The sequence below is a fragment of the Helianthus annuus genome, chromosome 14 (genome assembly GCF_002127325.2).
Source record: "Helianthus annuus cultivar XRQ/B chromosome 14, HanXRQr2.0-SUNRISE, whole genome shotgun sequence".
Taxonomy (NCBI): domain Eukaryota; kingdom Viridiplantae; phylum Streptophyta; class Magnoliopsida; order Asterales; family Asteraceae; genus Helianthus; species Helianthus annuus.
The window spans coordinates 105,955,583-105,965,162 of NC_035446.2; the positions used below are offsets into that span (position 1 = coordinate 105,955,583).

At 34.8% G+C, this 9,580-nt stretch overlaps 1 protein-coding gene and 1 long non-coding RNA gene across 3 annotated transcripts; both read right to left on the reverse strand.

Annotated features, from left to right (window-relative positions):
• Positions 1-531: 531 nt before the first annotated feature.
• Positions 532-4,047, reverse strand: LOC110907079 (protein FAR1-RELATED SEQUENCE 5-like). Its single transcript, XM_022152112.1, has 6 exons — positions 4,035-4,047; positions 3,700-3,915; positions 2,560-3,352; positions 2,149-2,407; positions 1,444-2,013; positions 532-1,182 (listed from the first exon to the last, which is right to left on the reverse strand). The coding sequence occupies exons 1-6, from the start codon at positions 4,045-4,047 to the stop codon at positions 532-534; spliced, it is 2,502 nt and encodes an 833-aa protein (XP_022007804.1).
• Positions 4,048-5,342: 1,295 nt separating this feature from the next.
• LOC110905701 lies at positions 5,343-6,789 on the reverse strand. Of its 2 annotated transcripts, none has more exons than XR_002573353.2 (4): positions 6,582-6,789; positions 6,035-6,141; positions 5,646-5,793; positions 5,343-5,541 (listed from the first exon to the last, which is right to left on the reverse strand). It is a non-coding gene; the product is annotated as an uncharacterized LOC110905701 (long non-coding RNA). The 2 variants fall into 2 exon arrangements; XR_004878310.1 differs by having other exon boundaries at positions 5,620-5,793.
• Between the last annotated feature and the right edge of the window lie 2,791 nt (positions 6,790-9,580).

Genomic DNA, 9,580 nt, shown 5'->3' on the forward strand with positions numbered 1-9,580 from the left:
CAAAGTACAGACACAAGTGCACCAACAAAACAGGTATAATACATATGATGTAATGTTGAATACAAAAACGAGACACTACGTATATGTAATAAAAAAAACCATATTTAGTTAAAAAAATTTTTGCAGATATGTAATAATAAGATATCATACACATGTGTAATATAAAAGGAAAACAGGTATCATACATATGATGTAATATTGAATACAAAACGAATCACTACATATATGTAATACAAAAAAAAAAGAAGAGCAAAAAAAATATATTTAGTTTTAAAAACATCTTTTTTTGCACATGTGTAATATTAAACTATCATATACATGTGTATTAAAAAACTAAATCGAAACCAGAAAGTATATTTTGCATTTATGCAATATAAAGTCAAACATGACATAAACCAGAATTATCAACATAGGTACGAGGTCTAAAACACAGTTATTATTGCAAGTACGTACAATGAGTAAAACGTAAAAAACATAAAATGTATGTAAACGTAATTCAAAATGACCAGCAGATTAACAACCAACGCCAACTTAACGACCAGAACCAGATACGGCTGCAGCCTCTTTAGCAGCAGCTGCTGCCGCCTCTTTAGCGGCTTGCACTTTCGCACAGTTACGTTTATCATGATCATACACATACTTGTTACATCGATGACATAAACGCGGGTTCTTTTTGTGGTTCTCTACAGCTTTCTCTCCCGGACCAATTAGCCGCTTGTTGGTGCCACACCCTTTATTCCTGATGCCTTGTGGTGGGTGAATAGTAACTTCAACGTTTTCGGGCTGCCCGATGATATCACTTATAACCGCACTCTTATTGTTACAATCTGGTTCAGATGGAAACTCCTCGTATATGATATCTCTGATCTCTCTTATTTGTGTAGATAGTGCAGATAGTTTGTCAGGTTTACGTCTCAAACGGATAGTACACTGACCAATCAAATCAAATATCTCGTTCCTTATTACAGACTCTGGGTCATTGTCAGCTGCATATCTATTTGAAATAGCATGAACCCTGTTTGGAAGCACATCCCTATCCCACCGACTGGACTGATATTTATCAGGAATCTTATCAATCTGGTTGAACCTGAATACACAAAAAACATGCCTACACAAGTAGCCGTTACGAGTGAAACACATACACGTACAAGAAACCGTGTTATCGCGCACATCAAGTTCAACCTACACGTAAAAATAACGACGGTCAGATTAATTAAAAAATGTATATTTAAAAAATGTCAAATCAACAAACAGTTAAAAAAGTGTTTGGTTGGATTGAATACACATGTGCAACATATACTTACGGTTAGTATGCACATGTGTAATGCATTATGGTAATGTTAATACATATTACACATACATTGGCAGTTAATATTATAAATTAGTCAGAATAAATCAGAATTCATCATAAAAAAACATAAGAAAAGAAAAGAATGTTGGTACCTTATATTCATTGACAATTTTGCAACTCTTGTTCGTATGTGCAATAGTATAGAACTTAATACCATCAAGTTCCTCGCATCTAATTATAAAACAGTGTGTCAATCCTTTGTAAATCTCCTTCTGCACTTCTAGGAATATTGTACGGGTGTATATATCAAAGGCATGCATCTCTATAGGAATCTTGTTAGGCATAAACGGCGTTGTCGTGTTACTGTCAAACTCTGCTTGGCGCTGCTTCTGACGCTGACCATCGATTGCTGTATCAAAACACATCATGAACTGCACCAAAGTATTGGTTCCACCGGAATGTACTTTAAACAGCGCGTTCGAGCTCTCGCATCTAGACGTTGTTTTCATCAAACAACACATAGGAACCTCTCGAAAATAGCAAGGGACCCATTGATCACGAATGGAAAACATTTCATTCAACCAGTTATTATCACTCAACTCTAAGCCGTTCATAAGTATCTGCCATCTTTCTTCAAATTCTGCAGGTGTGATAAACAGGTTCCATACCAATTTGTGTATCGATTTACGTAGATCAGCATTTGATGATGAGTCACCCGATATCTATAAATTATCAACAACAGTTTAGCACAATTAGATTATATAAAACACAAATTTATATTATAATATGAAGTATTGTGTAATGGTATACAAACAGTAACAAAAAAAAAGGCTGTACACATATGAATGTGATCATACCTTAGCAGGTATCTTTTTAACAATATGCCACATGCACAACCGATGTATTGACTTGTCAAAGACAGCAGCAACAGCCTGTTTCATGGATGCGTCTTGATCGGTTAAGGTCAACAACGGTTGTTTTTTATGAGCTTTGAGGAACATTTTAAGTAACCATATGTAAGACTCGATAGTTTCGTCATATATAAGTCTTGCCCCAAATGTCACACATTTTTTATGATGGTCCACACCCGTAAAAGGCACGAAGATCATTTTATACCTGATAAAAAAACAGGAAACACGTCATAAATATACATATGATAATGCAGGTTGTATTACACATTGAAAAAAAACATTACATACCGTATATACATTAAATCAGTGTTACATGTGTGTTATATAACATATTGAAAATAATAAAAAAAAACTTACAGGTTTGTATGATATGTTGCATCAAAACCTAGAACGTCACCAAACGCCTCGTAGTTACATTTCGACACATCATCAGCCCAAAACAATGACCTTAACTCATTTCCAACTACCGTAAACTCAAAGAAGAAGTTGGGCAAATTCGATTTACGAGCATTCATCGTATCGACAATCATTTGTGCGTCTCGTTCACCAATAAAAAGCCGTATATCCCTAGCAGCATTTTTGTAATCTGTTTTAGTACCACGAACATTCTGGTGGCCACCTTTCAGTGAACATTGTAGCCTATGTGCAACAGTTGCACCAATTTTATTTAGGCTTAGCTTGTGAATAAATTGTTGATCAAAGAAATCGAGCTTCCTTCTTTTTTTCGTGAATTCCCTGTTGTCTGTATCGACAAGAGAATGGTTGTGCGCTTCGACGAATCCATATAGACAAAACTTTGATGTTATAGGATCCACACTTAATTTGATACGTGCCTTGCAATTTGTCACTTTGAACCTGCTTCGACGACAATTTGAAACAGCAATAACAGTACTCAAGTCAAAATCTTGCAGCTTTGGTTTACCAGCCCTGTTACACACAATATATTTATGTGTGACGATGCCTTGAACTCGTTTTGTAGCGCCTATTCGAGTAGAAAACCCAGATGCATCAGCATATGTGTCATACATATTGACAACATCGTCCCAAGTATCATAGTAACGACCTAAAACAGGTTTTAACTCAACAGGAACATCAGGTATCCAATAGCTCGTTCCGCCTGGAGTGATATATATTTTGCTAGATACACGACCTATAAGATAATATGAGAAGTATTACATGACATTATCATTATACACACTAATAACAAAAAAAATCACATACATGTATATCAGGCGTGTACAAACAATATACAATAACATATTTAACATACACATAGTTAAATGATGTGGATGATATGTAACATGTACAATACATAAGAATGTATTACATAAGTGTAATGGTACTAAATGTATTCAAGTTCATGTGTAAAAATGTTGTTGCGTATGTGAAATTATACAGTGGTTGTAAACGTGCATATGAACAACAGAATTAATCATATATAACACATAAACACAATATAACACACTTATGTAATATATTAATCATATATTATTATACCTCTGTGATCTACACCGGCAAATTGAACACCATCAGAATGCAGAATAACAGAATTAGACGATGAATGACCAGCAGAACTCGAAGAAGCAACATCATGCGATTTCGTTTGTGAAGTATCATCTTCATACATAGGTCTTTTTCCTCGATCAACAGATACACTTGAACTGTAATATGAATTCATCGTGTTGTTGTTTGAATTTAACGCAGAGGAATGACCTAATCAACATAACAACAACAAAATCACGATTATCGATGTACATATTAACAAAAAAAATAGCGAATAACATGAATAAATCATTAATAAATTATATCGATCAAGAATGATTATGAAATACCTTCGGTAGACATTGTAATCGATACAGAATTCAGATGAGTATAATGTCGTATATGTAGGAACAGGAAGTTGAATCCAATACGGAATTGATATGCAGAATCGTTGATTTGAATTAGATTATACACACCTAAAAACAAGTGATTTGGATTGCGTAATTTGGGCGTGATAAGAACGGGATATATCAGTTAGAACGTATGGACGATAATACCCCTGTACTTTTTGAGTTTTCAAGTTTTCACAATAACTAGTGGTTTTCATTTGAACCTTCCCCAAATACGATAAGTATCAACTTTAGTTTTGAAAAAACTAAATTACTTTATTGGATGATGGGAAATTAAAAAAAAGTAGTTTATTGTAATTCTAAATTGTTATTGAAAGTGAATATAAGTAACTAGGTTAGAGTCCGCGTATACACGCGGTTTCACAAATGAGAATGCTTTGCATTTGTTCAGTTTTGATTAAACTTAAATAAAATTAAATTTAATATAAATAACTTAACAACACGTATGGTAGGTAAGAAATAACATTCGCATCCTTATCTAATATAAATAACACACGGTTTAACACATAACAATACTTTGAATATTTAATGGTCTTATTGAAACTAAAATTAAACGTGCCTAATATACATATTACATAAGTCTAATGACAAAGTGAAACTACAATCCTAATACGGATACATATAAAAAACGCTGACTTGTTTTATCTTAAACACGTCGAGCAATAGTTTTCCATTTCCGCATCAGGAAATGGCTCGTTGTAACTTTTTTAATGAAATCGTTTCTACTTCTAACATATATCAGGTCTATGATTTGAGTGTCTTATCTCAGCTCATTTGTCGCTCAGTTGCTGTTGCATCCCCTTCCCATATGAAAGTATACAATCTCACCTAAATAAAACAACCAATTAAAAACGATTAGTTTATAAGAATAACTAATAATAAAAAAATTAAGATATGTTCTAAACAAAATAATCCCATGGGGAGTACGCCTACCAACTTTAGGATCCCCGTCATAACGTTTAACAAATTTAGCTCGTATTTGTGCCTGGGTTATTCACATTCCAAAATTCATTAAAAATTAGCCAAAAATAATGGTATATTAAACGAACCTTCAATGCGCATATATTGTCAACTTAAACACTTACAACTTGTAAAGTTAACCTCGTTGTATTAGGATCCACTTGCAAACAACAAAAGAGAAATGTAAAGTTTCACACTCTAGAAATGCGCATGAGTGTAGGATGATCATATAGCAAAGTTTCACACTCTAGAAATTCATACAAAAAGTAAAATTGTGTAGTTAATTTTCCATATAAGCCAAAAAGAAAAACATACTAAGAAACCAACCTGTTTTTCCCCTAATAGATTTTATAGACTATTGAACAAACTAATACTAAATAAAAGTGTAAAAGAAACTTGTTGACTTTACCTCGAGTCAACGCTGGCTCTCCTGTTCGGCTAGATTAACAAATCATAGGCAGGTGACATTCTAGATCTGAAACATTAACTACACATATAAAGCAACACATGTTAGTCTACATACAAAGTATAAATGAATGAAGAGTTGTTGCTGGAAACCCCAAACCCCAACACAAAAATTGCGTAACGCACAGAAAAAACTGCCAAAAACTGCTAAACTTGAGTTTGAAATCATGTTGTCTTTAATCGCATAGCAAAACTTGAGTTTCTTTGATTTGGCTATTATTTATTGTTTATTACTCCAAGCGTGTTTCTTGGTCTTGCCTATGTTATAACCAATCTGCAATCAAAGAAACGATAGATATGAGAAGCATGATCAAAAACCAATTCACCAAAACTGAAATAACCAATGATAGCGCACCGATACAACCGACCCAAACTTATAACCGACGGTATAGTATTTTTTTTTCGAAAACCAAAAAACTACAGTTTTAAGTGATGTTAATGTAAATAAAGAAACTCACACAAAGGGAATTAATGCTAATAAGTCATAAAGACAAAGATCAAATAGGACTACTTACGTGACCTACAAAAGTCATCTCAATTATTCTTTGAACCAAAATCCCAGGTCCGGAGCAACTGAAACAAAAATAACATTCTTTGAACCATAAGCCCAGGTCTAAAGCAACTGAAACAAAAATAACATTAATGAAAATTAGCTTCAATACATTAAGTAAATAAAGATCTGAACTTATTTACACATTTTTCAAAGCCTAAATGATTTAATATTGTAATTTAATCATTTATTCAATATATTTCATAGTAGTAGTAATTAAAATATAAAGCATATGGTTGTTGCAATATACTGAAGTAACATAGAAACTCAAAACATAAAAATCAAACCTAAATATATATTTTAGGTATCCTACACAATCATACAGTTATGCCCATAATCACAAAATTTATATTACAAATGGTAATATATAATACACAACATGAGCTCCATTTCTACATACTTGAGTTGCAACAATCGTATTTTTGAAAGCCTAAAACGATTAAATGTTGCAATTAAATAAAAATATGAACAAACCAATAGCATAATTGATTACAAAATGACGGCGTACATACCTATCTAGAGTGCTCCAGTATCAGATCTAGGGTTTGGAGGATGTGCAGCGGCGGCCATGGTGGGTTTGGAGGATGCGCAGCGGTGGCCTTGGTGGGTTTGGAGGATGCGCAGCGGCGGATATGGTGCTGAATCCATCGACAACATTAGAGATTTGAGAGGAGAAGTTAGGAGATGGCAGACGGATGAATGGGAGAGGAAAAGTCGTCTAGGGTGTCACGGCCCCCGACCCGGTTTGACCCGTTTCAGGAGCCGCGGGACAGAAATCCCGTGATATTTATTTATGTGATTTTAGCAGCGGAATTCTTTAACATCAGGATCGTTATAAAGCTAAAAACTTTTCCCGATTATTTTATTTCATAATTCGGGCTAAAACCCCGATAATTTACAATAATAAGATTTTTTCTGATAAATCTTTATTTCAAAACATATTTCTTTATTTTATACTGAGCCACTATCTTAAGCTTGAAATGCTCCCCGGCACTTTTCCTGAATTACAGTAGATCACCTGAAACATGTTTGAAAAAGGTTTTGTCAGCGGGGAAATACTGAGTGAATCATTCATTTTACTAAAACGACACAATTGTTATAATTCACAGTGTTAAGATCTTCTACACATGTTTCTTATATCAACCAACTACCCACAGTATTTGTCACTCGACCGGATCTGTGACAGTGGTCATATCACCATTGGTTGCCCCAATGAATGACGTATCACTAAATTTTAGGTTCGCCCACCTAATTGTGATAAAAACAATAGTAATGTGCACAATACCCCACATACTGGCTGTAATTTGGTGATTACATCAACTTAATCACTGTAATTATAATTCTGAAAATAATTTGGAGTATTGTAAAACAGTTGATAAAAAGAGAATGACTCACATTGCAGATTTAACACGAACAGAATATGATTTAGCTTGGTTAACCTAATTTCAATAATAATGCACACAAAACTGGGTCAGTGATCAATACAGCAGTCACGATAACTCATGAAATCAAATTCTCACAATGAACGACAAAGTGCAATACTTAAACATTCATCGATTTAACGACGAACGACAAAGTATAACCCAATGTGGGCGGCACTTAAACATTCTTTGGATATATTGATCTCGGAAAATGAATCGTAATAGCGATCGAGTAATTACCCTGTTTTGTGGCAGCGATTCGAAAGCAGTGTGTGTTTAATTGTGATATTACTGATCTATCTTGACGTACACAGAGCGTATTAACGTCGTTTCAACTTCTAAAGGCTACTGCCAATGTCTGCTATTTATAGTGAAATTTGGGACTCCCTTACGGACCGTATGGCTTTTCCCTTTACGGTCCGTAAAGGGTGCAGTCTATATACCTATGCTAGTTGGTTTCGGGACTAGCTTGCATGAATCACCAAAAATTTGAATTTCAATCTGTACAACACGATTTTAAGATAATTATCAACTAGGGTTTACCCCCCCTGAGTTTAGGAGCCCTGATCCTGATTCCGATTGTTCCGAAAATTTTAGGATTAGTGCGGAATTATTTGGGTGTCTCAATTAGGGTTTCCTTATTGGCTAATTATCATTCTAATTATAAATTTTAATGAGAGTTGTTACATCCTCCCCACCTTAAGAAAAATTTCGTCCTCGAGATTTATTGAAATAGATGAGGGTATTTTCGCTTCATTTCTGACTCCAGTTCCCAAGTATATTCTGGTCCTCTTTTTGAATTCCATTTGACTTTCACCAGTACTAGTCGCTTGTGTTTGAGAAACTTAATTTTCTTATCTTCTATTTGTAAAGGTTTCTCTATGAATTTCAGCTTTTCATTTACCTCCACATCTTGAAGAGGTACTACCAAGGATTCGTCTGATAGACATTTCTTAAGATTAGATACATGAAATACATCATGTACTCCAGCTAGTTCTTCTGGTAGTTGTAAGCGATAAGCAACTGGTCCGATTCGTTGAATCACTGGGAATGGTCCAACATATCTTGGACTCAGTTTTCCTTTCTTACCAAATCGTACTACTCCTTTCCAAGGAGATACTTTCAAAAGTACTTTGTCTCCTATCTGGAATTCGAGTGGCTTGCGGCGATTGTCTGCATAGCTCTTTTGGCGATCTCGAGCCGTCTTTAGTCTTTCCTTGATTTGTGTTATCTTGTCAGTGGTTTCTTGCACGATTTCGGGACATGATAATTGACTTTCTCCTATTTCTGCCCAACATACTGGAGTTCTGCACTTGCGTCCATACAGTGCTTCGAATGGAGCGACTTCGATGCTTGAATGATAACTATTATTATAGGAGAATTCGATTAATGGTAAATGGTTATCCCAATTACCTCCAAAGTCAATTACACATGCGCGGAGCATGTCTTCTAGGGTTTGGATCGTCCTTTCACTTTGTCCGTCTGTTTGTGGATGATATGCAGTACTTAAATTGAGTCGGCTTCCCATTGATTCTTGGAAACTTGTCCAAAAACAGGAAGTGAAACGACTATCTCTATCCGATACAATGGAGAGTGGAACTCCATGTAAGGATACTATTTCATCTACGTACAACTTGGCTAACCTTTCCATGCTAAAGGTTTCCTTTATTGGTAGAAAATGAGCGGATTTGGTTAATCGGTCTACGATCACCCAAATGGCATCATTACCTTTTCTGGTTTTGGGTAACTTAGTAACAAAGTCCATTGTTATGAGTTCCCATTTCCATACAGGCATTTCTAACTGTTGTAGCAGACCTGAAGGTTTCTGATGTTCGGCTTAACTTGTGAACAAGTTAGACACTTAGATACGTATTCGGCTATATCCTTCTTCATTCCTATCCACCAGAAATTCTTTCTTAAATCTTGGTACATCTTATTGTTTCCTGGATGTACAGTATACCTAGATTTATGAGCTTCGTCTAAAATCTTTGACCTTAAATTTCCCTGTTTAGGTACCCAAATTCTGCTTTTGTGGAATTTCCAAATTCCATCATTTCCTTGTTCCAATTCTTTTAGGTAACCTTTCATTC

Excerpts from the sequence above, each read along its gene's own strand:
- LOC110907079 (XM_022152112.1), bottom strand. Across the intron at positions 3,353-3,699 it reads TGCCGGTGTAGATCACAGAG|GTCGTGTATCTAGCAAAATA; the intron begins GTATAATAATAT and ends ATTATCTTATAG. Across the intron at positions 1,183-1,443 it reads AAATTGTCAATGAATATAAG|GTTGAACTTGATGTGCGCGA; the intron begins GTACCAACATTC and ends TTTTACGTGTAG.